Source organism: Arachis hypogaea, chromosome 13, assembly GCF_003086295.3.
Source record: "Arachis hypogaea cultivar Tifrunner chromosome 13, arahy.Tifrunner.gnm2.J5K5, whole genome shotgun sequence".
NCBI lineage: Eukaryota > Viridiplantae > Streptophyta > Magnoliopsida > Fabales > Fabaceae > Arachis > Arachis hypogaea.
In genome coordinates this window covers 49,880,996-49,900,826 of record NC_092048.1, presented here as the reverse complement: position 1 = coordinate 49,900,826, position 19,831 = coordinate 49,880,996, and the positions used below count along the sequence as shown (strand labels likewise).

The 19,831-nt window shown below is 35.6% G+C and overlaps 1 protein-coding gene across 1 annotated transcript; it reads right to left on the bottom strand.

The window, feature by feature from the left end:
• Positions 1-4,030: 4,030 nt before the first annotated feature.
• LOC112738325 (protein CTR9 homolog) lies at positions 4,031-18,576 on the bottom strand. The gene is made up of 24 exons (XM_025788722.2): positions 18,203-18,576; positions 17,690-17,756; positions 17,366-17,560; positions 16,540-16,640; positions 15,523-15,576; positions 14,918-15,034; positions 14,763-14,826; positions 14,433-14,647; positions 14,104-14,188; positions 13,592-13,692; positions 12,916-13,008; positions 9,981-10,049; positions 9,755-9,847; positions 9,408-9,671; positions 8,586-8,666; positions 8,348-8,506; positions 8,120-8,215; positions 7,192-7,293; positions 6,996-7,103; positions 6,653-6,877; positions 5,824-6,090; positions 5,638-5,709; positions 5,009-5,311; positions 4,031-4,356 (listed from the first exon to the last, which is right to left on the bottom strand). Exons 1-24 carry the CDS (start codon positions 18,341-18,343, stop codon positions 4,186-4,188), a joined length of 3,243 nt encoding a protein of 1,080 aa, XP_025644507.1. The 5' UTR covers positions 18,344-18,576; the 3' UTR covers positions 4,031-4,185.
• Between the last annotated feature and the right edge of the window lie 1,255 nt (positions 18,577-19,831).

The window sequence follows — 19,831 nt, the reverse complement described above, 5'->3', positions numbered from 1 at the left end:
TAATTACATTAGGATCTAAAAAATGTTATCAAATAAAGGATCTTATGTTTGGGATGAGTCATAGTGAGCTTCCGTCGAGGGAAGCCCAGCTTCCGATATGTATGCCCTTTTTCCTGCATCCTGGAAAAGCAAAAACAATCATCAGCAACAAAAACACCTTAAAATCGGCAATATTCACCAAAAAACAACATACCTTTGTGTAGCCTTTTTATTTGTTTTTATTTTCTTTTTGATTCTCTAAAAAATTGTTGTATGTTTTACAATGTATCTTACACATTATCGGATTCAGTTTCTTTTTCAGAAGATGAATCCTCAATAATGTGCTTTCTTTTTTTGGATTTCATCTTGGAAATCAAAGAAGTATCAATCATACAAACACAACAAAATTGACGATAAAATACCCCCGAAATCAATGCATACTTTTTTGGTGGAGTCTGAACTTTTTTCTTCGATTTTTCTTTTATTATTGGCTCTGATTCTTCACTTCTGGCAATAAATGAGAAACACTCTTTTAATACATAAAATTTTGATATAAACAGAAAATATAGCAATGCAATGACAATTTCAGAATCTTACTCATCATCAGATCCACTTTCTCTTTTCGAAGATGAATACTCTACAATCTGTTTCCTCTTTTTGGATACCATTCTGGACAGCAAACAATCATTAGCAAAAAATACAGTAAAAATGACAAAATACACTGAAAAATATTACTTACTTTTTTGCTATTCTGGTTGGTTGTTTTCTTGTTTTTGTTGATTCCTCTGAGTCTTGTTCAGACTTAGACTCAGAGGAAATAGCAATATTACTCTCCGATGAAATGTCCTCCTTCTTTTTTGTCTTTCTCTTTTTTTCCTTCTTTTCTTCCTTTTTCATTGTCTTCAATTTCTTTTTCAGTTCTGTCCTCTTGACGATGCCCTGAAACAGTTAAAACATTAGTTTATATCATGTACATAAAGCAAATACACCCAAATTAGAGAAAGTATTCTGTTCAGTTACCATATGACCGTGAGTTTCATCTTTGATCCTTTGAAGCAGTAACTCCTTAGTCCAATGCCTCACCCAGGGCGGTCCAAGAATTGCATCAGCATTCTTGTTTTTTTGTTTCGATTCATGAAAGTATACAATCATCAAGGCATATAGGCAGCCATCAATGGATTTTTTCTTTTTCAAGTGGTGCTTGCTTATGCCCTTGATGATGAATTCGAGGACATGGCCACCCCAGTTCCACTTCCTTATGTTGTCCACACGAAAAATTGGAGGCATGTAGATTGGAGAAACTTTGTTTATTGTTGTCGGAAATAAGCGCCATTTGAATATAGAGGTTGAAGACCTTCTTGAACATAAGCCGATCTTCATCAGTGTCAACACCAATATCCATCATCTCATCCGTCAGATTCTTCAATATTTTTTCCTAGAACCTTCTGTAAACTTCTTTGTTCTCCTCAAATAACTCTTTAAAATTAACTTTTTCTGGAAATAGGTCCCCTACAAAAGCAGCAAAACAAGATCACTAATTACACTCCAATTCAGTTGAAATACACTGGAATACCAGCCATATACACCTAAATTTATTTTTTAATTACATAAGATAATATGAGTTCAAAAGAATGGATTACAAAGAATGCAAGTTACCAGATACATTCAAGCCAAGGGCAGCTTCTATATTATCTGGGTTAATGGTCAATACATCGTACCAGGTGTTCAAACTGTTTCTTACCAAATTAAAGGAATATGCCAACTCCTTCAAGAGTTTATGTGGCATTTTCATCGGTGGGATGTGCATCAAACTATCAAATCCCAATTCTTGGACGATGGCCTTCTTTTCTTCACTCGTGTTTTGGAATTTTTCATTCAATAGTCTTGTTGAGCATCTCAAATCTTTGGTTTTCTGTAAGGAAACAAAACGAGAATCATTTAAATAAGCTATGTTTATACAAAGAAAAACTGAGTTGGCCTAATATATATGAGCTTACATTGTATTTTTTTGGAGCAGGGTTCTTGCTTGCCATTTTTACTGTAAGGAATAAAAAATATTGTTAATGGATAAAAATAGAACCAGTTACACTCGAATTCCCATGATATACACCCAAATACCAGCCATATACACCTATACTATTTTTTAGTTTACATGACATAATATGAGTTCGAAATGATGTTCAAGTCAACCAAAGATGCATAAAATGACACCAGATGCACAAGAACAATACTCTGTTTCTAATTACACCAGGTATAGGACAACAGAACTAGTTACACTCGAATTCCCATGATATACACCCAAATATCAGCCATATACACATCTACTATTTTTTAGTTTACATGATATAATATGAGTTCAAAATGATGTTCAAGTCAACCAAAGATGCATAAAATGATACCAGATGCACAAGGACAATATTCTATTTCTAGTTACACCAGGTATAGGACAACAGAACCAGTTACACTTGAATTCATATGATATACACCCAAATACAAGCCACATAAACCTCTACTATTTTTTAGATTACATGACATAATATGAGTTCAAAATGATGTTAAAGTGAACCAAAGATGCATAAAATGACACCAGATGCACAAGGACAATAATCTATTTCTAGTTATACCTGGTATAGGACAACAGCACCAGTTACACTCGAAATCCCTTGATATACACCGAAATACCAACCACATACACCTCTATTATTTTTTAGATTACAAGACATAATATGAGTTCAAAATGATGTTCAAGTCAACCAAAGATGCATAAAATGACACTAGATGCACAAGGACAATATTCAAGAACAACAGCACCAGTTACAGTCTAATTTACTTGAAATACAGCGAAAGTTTCTATTTATACAAACTCAGTTCCAAACATGCAAACATTCACAAAAACACATGAAAATATCGTTAAACTATTTGCGAAACAGTACATAAAACAGTTATCATCGATTGAACAGTTTGACCAGAACAATAATATCTATTTTAAACCAAGAACACATAATGAATCTACTTAATAAATAGAAATACGATTATATAGTGTTTCGCGTTCGAAATGAGAAAGAGAAAAGTGAAAAACCTCGAAGATTAGTAAAACGGTATCTTGAATAATCTTTCTTCTTTTGTTTCGGTGCTTTTTTATGGAGATTTTGAAGTTTTCTTGTTGATTTCCTCGAGGTTGGCGACGATTTTGACAGTTTCTTCAGAGATTTCAAACGTCGTTTGAATCTTCACGGTTGTGGTTTTGATCAAGGAAGAAGAACCGTCTTTCATAATGGTGACTTCGTGAGTGAGCACACTATTGAAACGGTTGAGTGGAACGCATGTGTACACACTCGTATACATGAAAGTGGTTTTTGTTGGGTTTAACCCAACTTGTATAACTTGTAAACCAAAAAGGCTTGTATGTGTAATAGGCCTGTTCAATTTATATGTAAATAGAATAAATTGAGTCAATTTGATTTGATTTATATAAAAATATTCAGGATAGGGCATATAACCAATTCTAATTTAGGACATCTACATAATTTTAAACTCCATTTATTTTATATGCAAAAACCGATGAATCAAACCAAATCGGAACAATTAGCTTTTTAACTAAGCTTTGTCTTCTTTTAGAGAAGAGAAACCGAACTAAAGACTGATAGACCCTAATAGTCCTTTTCATATTTAGCCGCTATACTCTCCTTGTGACCAACTACTTTTTCGGTCGAGTTCGCGACTTATTTAGACTTTAGACTTGATCGTTCATTCGGTATTGCTACCTATTGTTGAATTTAGCTTCTTGTTATTGCAAGTTTATTTAATTTATTACTACTATTTTATACTTTAATAAGATCATAAAACTTTATTGGTGCTATACATGTATTTATTTGTATATTTTTAAAATTTACATTATAATATATTTATATTTTTATTGTTTATTAGAATTTTATATATTATTTTATTATAATTTGATTATTTCAATTGAATCGGTTGGACCACTAAACAGGTAAATCAATAGGTAATAGAGTTTGATGACTCGTTCGGTATTCATAACCTTGCTACAAACTAACAGAAAACTTTGGCCTTTCTAAATTAAGCATTTCCAAATTTATACATATAGATATCAGGAACTGAAAAAGCATCACAACACTGAATTTGATCATCACTAGAAGACAATATACACATCTAACCTGTACAGTCCAAAATTTAATACTGTTCCTACTAGTCACTACCATCATCTCCATTTGTCTTAGGCTCCCTGATTTCTCCATCACTCAGCTCCATATCAGCAGAATTTTCTCTTATAGGACTTGATTGCCGCATTATTGGTTCATCATCATCAGATTCTGATAACGCTTGCCTCCGGCGGGCAATGTTTGACGATGGTGCAGCCTTCAACAACAATAAGGAGGAATTAAATGATCGGACTAGTCAATATGAATGAAGCAAATAAAAGCTTGCAAAAGGTATAGATGACCGTGTTTGTACAATAATCTGAGGGCAATAGTGTAAATCACTTGTATATGCTCGAGACATGTCATTCACTGGCAATAAAAAGCAAAACCTTCCGCATCGAGACTAGATAACAATTAAAACAAATTATACAGGACTAAAATACAGCATTATTATGGAGTGACACAGATATCATGTGAGACCTTGATGAAATGATTCCTGCTTTCTTATTGATCTATATCATGATCTCTAGAATAACTTGGTTTCATTGACTCTAACTCCATGATGGATATAACAACGCACACTTGTCACACATCCTAAAGTTGTTCAACTGTGAGTTTGTCATATAGATATAAAAATCGAGTAGAATTTATTGCTTTATGTTTAGACACCATTGTAATCAATAAATCTACTCTATAAAACTTTTTTGCTTTATTTTTTTTAGCACCATGCCAAACTAATCCCAAAAGTAAGTCCATCATGACAAGCTACCAAAAATATATTTCAACCTAAAAGGAGTGAGGAACTGAGGATATAAACAAAAGAAATAGAAGGCATTCCAAAATTTAAATTTCTAATAATCGCAAATTACCATATCATCTTCTGCATCAGAATCTTCAAGTCCAGCAGCTGCAAGAAGATCCTGAGCATTCCCCTCAGCATCATCATTCCCCATAGTTTGGGGCTCTCTGTAGTTATCAACATCTTCATCCTCCATCTCTGGTTCATTCATCATATCGGCTTCTCCTTCTTCATTGTCATAGTGTGATTTCGAGTGCTTATCCTTCTTTCTCCTCTTTCCACCTTTCTTTCTCCGTTTCTCGCCAGTCCCACCCTCTTCTTCTTCTGGTGTCCTTTCCCTTCGTCTTGAGTGTGAGCTGCTCTTCCATTGTTCCTAGAAATATAAATAGAGCTTAGACCTTCCGAGGCACATTATCTTCCCAGCACAGCAGCACCCACCTCAACCAACTTGAACAACATTCACAAAGGATAAACCCCACATCCATCTCAATCTCATTGAAAAACCTATCCTAAGTGAGTAGTTACTATACACAGCATCGGTCTATACCATTGTAGAATGTTATTAGCCAACACACCTACCCCCTCCCCCTAAACAACAAAAATTTAAACATAGCACTCAATATGGATGGAAACCCAATAATCCCTAAACCAAGCATTGTATAACTTTACTCTCTGAGAAGGAAACCCGATAACCCTTACCTTAACACGCTTAAAATGTTCCTCCTGTTGTTGCACCCTCTTCAGTTCATCCTCTTGCTTTCTCCTTTCCATCTAATATCAAATTAAGAAGAAAAAGAAAAGCAATTTATAAATTTATTAGAAAAAAAAAAAAACGAAAACTGGGACATGCATATTGCAGAGACCAATCAATTATGAATAGCGCACCTGAAATTTCCTTTGCTCTTCAGCCTTCCGTCGGGCTTCCTCGGCCAATGCAACCTGACGAGCAAGTTCTTGCCTCTGTCGCACTTGCTGCTCCTCACGCTCAGCTGCTTCAAGATGAACTTTTGCAGCCGAAAGTAGGTGGTTGCAGTACCCAACATGAGTGTCAATTTTTTTCTCATCAAACCCATGAATATGAAGGTTGGATGCAGCAGACAACTGACTAAATACTCGAACAGCATTTTGCAGTTCTGCTACAGTTGCTCTCACCTACCATTAAGAATTCAGATAAGTTAGACAAACTTTTGCGTAAAAAGAGTCCAGTGCAAGGTGGCCCAAAAATTAGGGTTTTTTACATGTAAGGTTCGCTAGTATCTCATAGCCTGAAGTAAAAATCATAGATCCATGTTTGATGTTTGAGGAAATAGTAGCTTATATTGTGGTTAAGGGTTCAACAACCACCCAAACATGCAAAAGAACAACTCACTCTCCATGTGGAGAGTGTCTTTGTGTTTATCATCCACTAGATCCACTAACAATAAAGAATTATGGCATAAGCAGAGTCACAATTTAAGTGTAAGACAATAATGAAATTACAGACAAGTGTCACATCAGTCATTCATCAATATATTAGAATAGATGAAGTTTTCTGCAATGAAACAAGGCAGTCTTTATGGGAACAACAATGCAGTTCATGATCTTACTTTAAAGAACCTGCTATAATTCATGGGAAAAAGTAGACAACCAGAAATGAACATAATGCCACCTATGAGCATCTTTCATCAAACAGCTGAACAAATTTAATAAGATAGGTTCAAGGGATTGACAAGACCTCATCTGCAGTCCTTTTTGCCTTCTGTAATGTTGATGCTGAAAACTTTTGCATCGCAACACCTGCGTCAAATCTTAATGTATAGTTTGAGGGTGCCAAATGGATTGCCCTTAGTAGAGTTTTTATACAATCTTGCCACTGTTCTGCTTCATAATGAGTACGAGCTAAATATAGAAGTATTTGCGAGTCTGTGTTATAAAAAAACTTTCGCAAGCAATTCTGATACTGCAAAATTAGAAAGGTAACATTTTCCCAGAAAGGAAAAGGAATGTCATCAGCACATGATTCCTATAATACTTCAGCAAGAACTTAACAAGCAAAACAAATTAAACACGGGATATACCATTTTCACAGCCAAAGAAAAATTTCCCTGAGCAAAATAAACATGGGCCAAATTTATCCAAACATCAGGCATCTGGACAAAAACACTACCACTTGCAGCTTCTTGAACCTAAAAAAGATAGAAATAAATAAATAACTCCAGTATATGAAAGTTTATGCCATGCATATCCCAAATATAAGCAGATATATCAGGTAACCTGAGTGAAGATATCCTTTGAAACATCAAAATGGCCTTTCTCAGCTAGCACTACTCCAGCACCATTGGCAGCATATAAATTTGCAGAATGCTGAATCAGAACCTAATCAAAAATTATAAAAATAAAAAAAAATCAATAAAACAATCCCATTATAAACCAAGGTAATAGTTCCCAGTTTAGATATTTCCAAATTCCTATTCCCAAATAAGGGAAGGGGTTGGGGGAAAGAGTGCACATGGCACAAGCAAATTATATTCATTATTTTTCATTTATTTTGATTAAGGGCCAACACCCTGAAGAAGTTTAAGCTATTGGATGGAGGTTTAAGGATGGTTTACTTCCTATCAGTGCCGCCCCTCCCAGCTTAATGCATGAGTACTACATCATATATAGTTGCTGAAATTAAATTTTAATTTAAGGGTGGGGCCAGCACAGAGCAAACTCCTAACCATTTGATCTAATATCATGCCCTAAACCAATTCACCAAAATGCTTAAGCCATGACACACGTTAATATGCATACGAAATGAATGAAATACTAAGATCAATGGGATTGATGCATCCAAGGTTCCGAAGTCCAAACCAAGGTCTGCAAACCAAAAGCTGAGGTGAACTGATAGGATTAGGGATCTAGCAGAATTAGGGAATTTTATTGATGAATTAGGGATTGTAAATCACAATCCCTATTGAACTACACTGTTGGGTCTAACCAACTCTAGAGAGAATTTCCCCCTCCTGAACTAACAAACTGAACAGAATTTTCAAACTGACTTAAAAAACTAACCAACCCCTAGTACTTATAGCCAGCAGCTAGGACTAGCATTACTGCTCTAGAACCTGCCAAACTGGTTTCTATCATAAACAAAAACATGCAAAAATAGCTCAAGACGGCAAGACAGAAAAGTAAGGAAATAATAAAATAAACCTACTCGTGTATAGAGTTCCTTGGCCTTTTCCAAATGAGTAGCTTCTAGCTTTGGATTTCTCTTCTCATTCCGAACTGCTGCAAAGTAATTCCAGTTTCCCTATTCATTACAGAACCAGCGTATCAAAATAATTATCATGCTTCGACATTTGTGAGGACCAAAGAGCTACACAAAGTACATCTAGAATGAACAATAAGAATAGACACGTTTATGAGCACCAAAGAGACCTACAAGAGCAAGAGTAGCATATGAGTCCTTCCCATCAGTTGCATCACTGGCTGCCCTGAGAGTTTCTTTTGCCTTTACCCAATCATCATTTTTCAACTCCAAATCACCAAGCATAGATAATGCATTTGGACACTTTTCATTCACCTTTAGCGCATCATGAACCTACAGAGAGTATAACTGAAATTGTGAAGCTATGCAATTATTATAGAAGCAACAAAAGCAAGATCAGGGATATTAGTACCAGCTCAATGCTTAACAGAATGTTGTTTCGAGCCTTTGCGATTGCAGCTAACCTCAGATACGCATCAATATAGTCTGGAAACTGAAATAGAAAAAAGAAAAAAGAAAAAAATAAAAATAAAATAAGGAATTCATTAGAGATCAATAATGGAAAGCTGGAAACCATATTGAATGTGCAAAGAATAATAAAAGATGGTGGCCAAGATACAACAATGTAGGCAATGATTGTAATAGAAACCCTACTGCTGAAAGCAGGACAACTTCTTCAACTAAACTGAGGTGTTCTATTCATTATTGTCATGAAGCAATGTCCAACTGTTAACAGTCAATACAAACAGAACATGTTTGATGCAATGCCTTATAACAAGCTCAGTGCTCAGACCATGCTTAAAAAATAATTCTTAAGAATGTGGTGTGTTCAATACCAAAAAAGAGGCTGAAAGCATTGTGCACATGGGGAGTTCACTAAATGGTTACATCAGCTACCATTATTGTAGTAAGATAATGAAAATACATTTCATTACATACTCAACAATTCAAATATATTAACCGGAAGCTAGAAATATAATAAGTGGTGTGGATAATCCGGAAAGCTCAAAAAATGATTGGCTATTAATTTTATGGCATTCAGCTGTAAAAACTCTATTCATGGCTTCAGTGAACTGTTCATTAGATAAATAGCATAAAGTAAAAGAAACAATAAGAGTCATAAATGATCATCATATTTGAGACTACAGAAAGGTTAATATTCTTGAGTCTGTCAGTGGTGGGTAGATGGATATGCAAACAAAATGCACATGATGTTTATTTAAGATACACATACCCTGAATAATATTAGGCGATACAATATACTTGCAGTTCCAGAATCATTTAACTGCTCAAGTAATCTGGCCAGGTTAAAGAGCACTGTGACTTTATCCCAGGGCAAATCTATATGATGACCGGTACTTTCAAGCTTATGAAATAATTGCATGTCCTTAAACTGTAGTGTAGAAGTAGCAATATCATTGGAAGACTTATTTCCCCCATTAATAAGAAAAAGCCATATGCCGTCACCCAAAGCCTCTTTAAAAGTTTGTTGAGCAAGCTGATACAAAGAAGAAATGAAGGATTAAGTGTGTGATCATGGGGCCAAAACAAAAGCAATGCAGCATTTATAGAATTACAAACCTCAAACTCTCCCCTTTCAAACTGAAGGACACCAATATTATTGAGTAATTCTATTGGTACGTCTTGGCCTCCCTTCTTAAAAAGAGTACGAGCCTGCACCGGGTTTACAACAACCAGATTAAAAATAGATCCCAGAACTTCAACCATCAGGTGTTTTCTTAAATTTTAATTGGATGAGAGAAACTTTGCAAAACAATTTATCAAGTACATAATAAAATTCTCTTACAGTTTTAAATGCATCGAGGGCAGATCCTGTATCAGACAGAATCAACAATTCACCCAGTTCAAGAAATGCCTGTACTTTAATGGAGAATATAAGATTAAACCAAGAGCTAGATATAAGGTTTTGCTCAACTAATTACATAAATATTTAGAGAGATGAAAGGAACCAATTTAGAAAATTTAAAGGCTTATTTTCTTTCAAATTCCTTTTTTTTTTTTTTTAAAAGTTCTAAATTTATTTATGCCACATTGTTTTCAACCTGTTTCCTGTAGGATTTCGTAAAGGTAAACAAAAATACCGAATGAATTTCACTCTCAACAGTTTATTTCAAATTATCACAAAAAGGAAGGGCTCGTAACAGTGTTTACGAAACAAACACTTCAGGCAAAAACCAAGGAATGCTGAATTTGCAATATTTGTAAATACTCATATATTAGCATTTTGTTGATAGTTGCTTATAGAAAAGATAATTTTTTTAACCAAAGCCATATGCTTCAATATCTACATACAGTCAACAACTTTCATCTTCGCCATCTTAATATCAGCTACATGAGAAAGTTATCAAGCATTTATTCTATAGTTTCAAAACAACAATCAGTTCACAGGCAACAAAAAATTCATTATTATGTTAAAAGTATAATATATACACTATATATAGGCAACCAAATAAGTTTGAACTCAGAAATAATCCATAAAAAAATAATGCTCAAGTGCTTCTTTTCCTTATTATAGATATGTATCACATGGGAAGTGTCATGAATGGCAGGGACAAGGAAGCAAAGAATAGGAATTACAGCATGTTAATTGTTTCTTACGCCTAATAGCCAGACCCAACACGATGAATAGGTGACAGAACATGGACCGTATCATAAAACTAGGGAATATCAACAACAAAGAGGTCATATTTCAGGATGACACTTGGCCCATAATCAGGGATAAACAGAAAGGAGGAACAGCTAATGTTGGATACCCTTGATAAATTGGATATCAAAAGTTTTATCTCTAAGGAAGACAGAAAAGATGATGGCTTTACTATAGATGTTAAGGAGATTTCACTGAGAAAACTAATTGGAGAAGACCAAGATTCAATAGCTAATGAAGAGGGAAAAGATCCTAAGGACCAGCTGGGTTTCTAGTGTTCCTATATTTCAGCATTTTGTGAAGGAAGAAAAAGTGAAAAGAGTGAAATGATAAAAATCTTGTTTCCTGAATTCCTGTTTTCATTTATTTTCACTATTTCCTTTAAGGAACAACAACAACAACAACAACAACAAAGCCTTGTCCCACTAAGTGGGGTCGGCTACATGAATCAAACGACGCCATTGTGCTCTGTCATGTATCATGTCTACAGAGAGACCGTTTACATGTAGATCTCGTTTGACCACCTCATGGATGGTCTTCTTAGGTCTTCCTCTGCCTTTCGCCCTTTGTCCATCTTCCATCTCATCCACTCTCCTGACTGGATGTTCTATCGGTCTTCTTCCCACATGTCCAAACCACCTGAGACGCGATTCAACCATCTTTTCCACAATGGGTGCTACTCCAACTCTCTCCCTTATATCTTCATTCCTTATTTTATCCAATCGCGTATGACCACTCATCCATCTCAACATCTTCATCTCTGCCACACTCAACTTATGTTCGTGCTCCCCTTTAGCCGCCCAACACTCCGTACCATACAGCATAGCCGGTCTTATAGCGGTGCGATAGAATTTACCTTTAAGTTTTAAAGGCACTTTTTTGTCGCATATAAAACCAGATGCACTCCGCCATTTTGACCAACCTGCTTGAATCCTATGATTTACATCCTGTTCAATCTCTCCATTATCCTGTATGATGCACCCAAGATACTTAAAACTTTTAACTTTTCGCAGGATGTTTTCTCCAATCTTCACCTCTATATTGGAGTTTTCCCTTCTCAGACTGAACTTACATTCCATATATTCCGTCTTGCTACGGCTTATGCGCAGACCATACACTTCTAGAGCTTCTCTCCATAACTCCAACTTCTTATTTAGGTCTTCCCTTGACTCTCCCATAAGGACGATATCATCGGCAAAAAGCATGCACCATGGCACAGGCTCTTGGATGTGCTCTGTGAGTACTTCCAAGACTAATGTGAAAAGGTATGGACTTAAGGATGATCCCTGGTGTAATCCTATACCAATAGGGAATTCCTCTGTCACACCACCTTGAGTCTTCACACTAGTTGTGGCCCCATCATACATGTCTTTAATTGCCCGAATATATGCGATCCTTACTCTCCTCTTTTCTAAAACCTTCCATAAGACCTCCCTTGGTACCCTATCATACGCTTTTTCCAAATCAATAAACACCATGTGTAGATCCCTTTTTATCACTATTTCCTTTAAGGAAAAAAAAAAAAAAAAAAAACGGGGGAAATAAAATGCTCCCCCTCTCACAATGAATTTTGGATGCTCCTTCCGAAAAATGAGATTCAAACATCTTAAACAAAAAGAAAGCCCTTTCTCACTAAATAGAGCTTACATGGTGCATTTCTCGTATTGAGTCGTGAATTGTAAGATGTTCCTAATGCTAATTAATCTGAAAAAGTGTTGCTAAAATTACAGTAACGCTTTTTTATTATTTAGTAACATTTTTTAAAAGTGTAGCTAAAAAAGCATTACTAAATGTAAAAAAAGAGTGTGATTTTAATTTTAACGACACTTCATAGCCACCATAAGCATAGGAATACTAGAATTCATCATATATATATATATAACAGGTTCAGATACCAATTCTAGTTATGAACAAAGGCATAACTGCCCACTTTGAGATGGATAACACTTTTCATGTGAACAAGGCAGAGCTTACATGTGTAAATCTTAAAACAAGTGAAGGAAGACAGGGGAAGTTGGGAGAACACAAGACTGGTCTTTAATAAAATTTAGAAAAACACACTATCAGCAGATTTCACCTGGGCATCACGGGGATCAATTTTTGTTGCTTTCCTAATAAAGTCCTGTCCCTTGTCAGTTTGACCAAGCTGAACATATATGTGTGCCAGTGCCTGTAAGGAAAAACATCAACACAAGAAATAGGAAATAGGAAATAGAGAAAGTGATTTTACAATAATTTTTCAGAACTACAACTGCTTTATTTGTATAACTAATACACAGGTAAAGTAATCTACAAATGTGTCTACAAGGAGCGCCCAAAACTCTGGTGATTTTACAATAACTTTCAGAAGAACACGTTAAGAAACCATAAAAAAATTATTGGTAAATTAACAACTCAAACTGGTTCTGAATAGTGAGTAACCATCAGTCCTCTGATAATACTTACCAAGAATACCTTTTTCTAACATTCCCAAAACACATTTGAAGAAACTGATTAGTTTTGGGTCTTTTGGCATGCCAAAATATATAACTGACCATTAAATAGTGGTTTAATAATGCTTATTTTAAAGATTGATCATCATTTTATGGAATATATACCATATTCAACCAAGAAAAGTGCATGTCCTCAACTGATGTTTCCGAAACATGTATATATAACTCACAAAGATAATGACTCTTTCAGTTGCGAAAAACACTGACCCTAAAAGAGAAATGATATTAAAGGATGTAAGGTACATCCTGTCAGGCACTCACTTTTAATGTCTCGCAATTATCCGGGTACACCTCCAGAACCTTTTCAAAATTTGACAGGGCACTTCTGAAATCTCCCAACTTTAATTGCACTTGTCCTAGACCTGGAATCAACATAAAAGAGAAAAAAATTAAAAATAAGGAAGTAACAGGCATTTGGTGAACAATACCAATGAGACTATGAAAACAGCCTTCAAATATTATTGCTGATCATAAATGAGTAAGTTTTACAGAACCTCAAACGAATATGCCACATTTGCTACAACATGGAAACAGATCTAGTAAAATCGCAATATCAAAACATGACTGCCCGCTTGAAGATCACATTCAACATCTGCTATTTTCATTAAGATAGAAGGCCTACAAATACTGAATCAAGATATACCTAATATACTAAAACAATGAACATGTTTCTACCATAAGTTTCATAGTTGATTAAATTTAATTTCTTTCACTGCCATATTACAATGTTGTAGCCATGCTGTAAAGTTTCAAATCTGAATGAAGCAACCAACCATAATAAGGAAACACAAATTCATGAGGCTTGTTGACTTCCTTGACAGATGCCATGTAATACACCCCTGCTTTGTCATAGTCCCCCTATGGTTAAGAGGAAAAATAAAAAATTAAAAGATTACCAGAGAATAAAATAGTAACTTGCTAACACTAAAAATTTAGAACATGCGAAGAGAAGACAAGAAAGTAAATAAGAGTATTGTAGACAAGAAGACAGTAAAATCAATAACTGTTTCTTTTATTTGCAAAAACAATAGCAGGGCCTAAGCAATTTATTAATGCCACTCAAAGGAATGTTGCCAACAGTAGAGAGAGATTTGCTTCCAACCTTGCTATGGTAAGAGCGCGCTAAATTATAATAAGAATGGGACTTTGTTGGACCATGATTGGTGACAGCTAATGCAGTTTCAGTCAGTTGCTCAACCAAGAAATGTTGACCAGTGAAGAAAAAATGATTTGCAAGATAATTCAGAGCCATTGCACAATAAGGGTATATCTCAAATGCCGTCTGCATCTTTACCATTCCCTTTCTAATTCCAGCAGCTGAAAGATACTACACAGTATCAGAGTCGATCCAATACATGAGAAAAAATATATATTACAAGTTATACGAGACATATAAGGTGCCTAAGAACATGATACAGGGGAAAAAGTGGACCTTCATTGGTACGCAAGTCCATTATTGCAAGTGCTACAAGAGCCTCAACATTTTCTGGATCTAGCTGAAAAGAAGGAAACCAGGAAACATACAGACATCAGTACTACCAAAGCAACATGACAGCATATCCATTGGCAATTAAAAGATTCACTTGCCTGCAAAACTCGCTCAAATGCCTGTCGAGCCTTTTCAAATTGACCTAATTTGTAGCGACATAGACCTATGCCAAGCCTAACAGGTGCAGGGCAATCGGGATAAACTTGCAATGCTCTCTTCAGGTTTGCAAAAAAAAATATAAAAAAAATTAATAATAATAATAAACATGTGTTAACTTGTGTTGATACCACTTAACTGCCACTATTCAAACAACTTAATAATGCTCACCATCAAAATAAAATCTCTGCTTATTTAACTTTATATCATTTATCTAATCCACTGAAATTTCATACAATAAGCTTTTGCGCAACAATTCCAACACTAATCTGCAATCCACCGAAATTTTGAAATGCATGTCACCGTCGCTAATTGTTCTACAAATGGTTTCACAAAACTTAAAACCAATTGAAGTTATTCATTTGAGTGGAGTAATAGTCATCTAGTTTTGAGTATTGTCAATTCTTTCTGAATCTACTCAATTATTCTTTGGTGACAATAAAAAAATGTGAATGCATATCAACCTAATGGTATATAGACATGTCAATGTGCATATATAAATTGTAAACGAGAGAGTTTTTTCTACCAGCAAAGAAGGTTTACCAACCTTGTACAACTCAAGTGAGTCAGAATACCGCCCTCGGTTGAACTCAACACAGGCCTGTAGAAATTCACTAAAGTTATTACTAGAAACACAGTACTTATATAGAATAACTAAACAAAACTTCAAACAAATTCCAGGTTGTAGCATAACAAACACAGATGGAAAACATTCTCTCTGAAGGCTGGGAAAAACCAATGATAGATGTAGAAAATTTGGGTGATGGCATGGCAAAAGCATTGCAATTTAAATTGCTAGCCAGTAGCAACAAATTAATATACTTTAATTGCTTAGCATTCAATTAAGGTCTACAGTCCTATAATGAGAATATATAGAGACAAGCCAGCAAATTTGATCCTCTAAAACTGAAAAAATTACTGGAAACAATTCTTGATATATCTATTTTCATTTTATTAATAAGCAAGTATTTTTATACTTCTATTAAAAAATCATTTTGTAATTTTCCAATAACCATTTGGGGTTGAGAAAGGGAGAGCACCACTAGGACTGTGGTTAAGAAGAGGTACTGGTTGGTCATACACCTGTTGATGTCTTTTACTGGAGAATGGTCTTAAACTTGGTGAATTTGGATTCACGTTTACTCCCCCCAAAATCCCATTCTCCAGCCACTTAACGTGAGTCCTTAATTCTCAAACATGATTGCATATTTTGTTCCAAAATCAGTTGTAGATACAGAATCAACTATAGATATAAGCGTCAAATAGTTATTTTTTATTCTCCTACTATCCTGTTTGGGATGTTCTCGATTTAAAATTTTCAACTTTATCCCATAATTATAGGTATATATGTCACATCAAAATGGAAGAACTATTAAAATATATATATATAAGTGATTTCATAAACACTATCCAAGGATTTATTTTGTCAAAAGATAGACAAAAATACCAAACATAAATTACTTTACCTTCAAATTGACTTAAAAAAACTCAATTATATCTAAAATCAATCACATACACATGCATAAGCTAAAACCTTGCACACATGTGGATAGACTCAATAAACCTGGCCGAGAAGAGCAGGAACATTATCTCGGTCTCCATCTAATACAATCTTAAATGCAGCAGATGCCTGCTCTACTTCTCCCTTTGCAAGCAAAAGTTGACCTGTAAGCATTAGCTATGTATCAATTTTGCAAGTATCTAGAGCAAGAGGCATTCTTCTAATGACAGGGGACAAACGCGAAGTTCAACAAGATAAATGATGGATACTCATAACTTGTGAGGAAATATCCAGAACATAAAATATAGAGTGAGAAAATATCAAGAACATAAAATATAGAGCAACCAATATGCCATCAAGCAAAACAACTGCATGTGTCATGACCACTGAGTTTATCAGATAAATAAGAATGCTTCAGCAGTAAAAACTAAAATACCATAGTAAGGCTAATTTGAGATGATATGAGCTCATCTCTAAACTCTAAAGTGAAAAAAGAAAAATGAATTCAGCTTATACCAAAATGGCGTATAATCATCTCTTACTTTCTTACTTTATAACCAACTTCAAAGCAGCTTTTTATTATTAAAATAAATGTTTCTCAAATAGGCTAAAAGTATAAACAACTACATGATGAGATCAAACACTATCAGAACAATAACTTTCAAAACATCACATGTTCAAATACTATTCAGAACAAAACTTGTTTTAGAAGCGAGCTTCTTTGTTGTAATGCTAAGGCATCTATGAAATACCTAGAAGCTAGAGCTCTTCTATGGTCCATGCCAACATAAAATTAGCAGGTATCATGTTCCTCATTGTGAAATTACAATGCTTGATTCAGTTCCACTGAGACATAATAATTTACATAAATAAACAAACATATGTACACCTTTCCCAACCCATGTCGAGGGCTCATGCATGTCGATCCTCGATGCTTTATTGTAATATTGAGTTGCCAAAATGAAATGCTCCTCCTTTTCTCTTTGTTTAGTCTCGATTTTCCCAAGGTAGCTATAGTATGCCCCAAGGGCATTTAATATAGCAATTCTCTCATATCTAACGTCAGCATAGTAGTCATCGATTTCTGCGGAAAAGGAGAAAAGCAACCAGCACAGTTGAACTATATTAGACCCTAATTTAACACCAAACAATAACAAAAACATAAGATTGACACAACAAACCCCATCAAAAAGAATATGCAACCAAGGTATACCCGGGCTGGATCCCTCTTCCAAAATCTGGCGAAATTGATCAATTTTTCCCTGCTTGAAATACTCCCTCTTCACCACAAGAAAAATATAAGCAACATTAGAAGTAAAGAAAGGAGCAGTTGGTACCAAAGACAAGCAAAACAAAAACAAACAGGAATTATACTAAATGGGCATCTACATCTATAGGGAAAACTTGAGTGACACTGTAGCACATCTATAACAGACAATAATGGCAAATCATCTAACAAGCTCCAAGTTCAAACCACTAGTAGCATTATTGGTTTATCTTATCATTCACCCACACAATGGCTTTGAGTTCCAAAAGCTAAACCTAACATGCTATCATAACAAAGGTGCAAACCAACTCACATCACACAAAATAAGAGCAACAAACAAATGCAAGAAAGCAAGCATCTTTTTTGTTTTCAAAGTTTAATTCCACAAGTTGAAACTTGAAAGCAGAAATTGGGTTCGATTCCGAGAAGAAGTGGAAGGCAAAGAATGAAATTACGAACCGCGATAATGAGCCAGAGATCGAGAGGGGCTTGCTCGGCCTTGAGGATGTCGAGGATGTCGGAGGCGTCCCTGGGAAGTTGGTCGAGTGCAACCCTAACCTCTTCCTCCGAGTTCTGCACCGGAATGTACACCGATGCCATTGGTTTCCACCAAGATTCTCGAGAGAGAAGAAGAAAAACCCTAAGTTGCTCTCTGTAACGTTATCGTGAGGGCGAGAGAGAATGAAAAGCTGCACACCGTTCTGGTTCCGCTCTTCAGTTCAGCAGGAGAGATGGCAGCTGCCGTTCGGAGGACCAACGAATCTAAGGACAGGTCTAGTGGGGAGCTTGTGTGTCTTGAAAGAGAAAAAAAAAAGATGTTAAAAGTAAATACTAAGGCTTGAAGAGGTGCTTGTGCTTTTTAAAAGATCAAGTTACTCGTTTTGTGTTTGGTAAATCAAAAAGATTGTGTCTGTGCTTGTAGTTTTTAAAAGATAGGAGTACTTTTGAAAGTACTTAAGATAGAACTTTTTAAAATTGGCTTGTACTTTTCAAAATTTAAAAGTCTAATATATCCACATATGTTAACTAATTTTTAAATTTAATACTTACATTTATGTCTATTATAGTATTTTTAAATTTTAAAAGTTATTTTACCAAACGCAATTGATATTGCTTGTATTTATTAAAAGTTATTTTTTATTTGATTTACCAAATATAAATGTTACGACTTTTAAAAAGCTATCTTTCAAAAGTTAACTTTTATAAGCTACTTTTAAAAAGTAAAAGCTTTACCAAACTAAGCCTAAATAGGTGAAAAGTAAACGGAGCCTTTGTACTAAAATTTAGGACTTTGGACTATATACTACTCTCCGTGTGAATCACCAATCGAATGGGGTTATATGCCATAGCCACTGGGGATGGCAACAACCCCTTCGGGGCGGGTATCCGCGGGAATTTACCCGCCCGGGAGTGGATATGGGGAGAGTTTTTTACTCACGAGAATGGGGTGGGGACCCGTATAATAAACGGGACAGAGGCGGGATAGAGGCATCCATCCCGTAGAGATTTGTTTAATCTCCTCCTATATAAAATGACTAATATATATATATATATATATAACATATGAGGAGAGGTGAAAATCCTAGCCGCTATTACTCACACTTCACAAACCCCAAATCCCTTAATCCCTCTTAACTCTGAAGCCTCAACTTCAAACGGTCAAACCCCATCCCACTAAACCACACACAGAGTCACGGACGGCCACCTCCCACCCCCAATCATTCACCGCTACCTCCTAGTCTTCCACCCCCTCAGTCCCTCTCTCTCACCGCTACCTCTCATTCTCTCACGCACTGTGGATCTTAGTCAAGACACCGTTAGGTCACGCACGCTGGCACACTGCAGCAGGGAGCCCGCCGTCTTCGTCGTCATTGTGTCTTTTCGTGGCCTCGCGTTCGTCCGCGTCATCTGGTCGGGTATTCTCATCATCGTCCGCGTCATCTAGTCGCGTCATCTGGTCGCCTCTTCGTGTCTTCTCGTGGTCGCCGGCCATCGCCTGTTCTCCGTCGGGTAAGTCACAAAACTCTGAAATCTTTATTATTTGCTTTGATTTTGAAGGATTTGTTATAATTTCTGAGTTAGGTTATT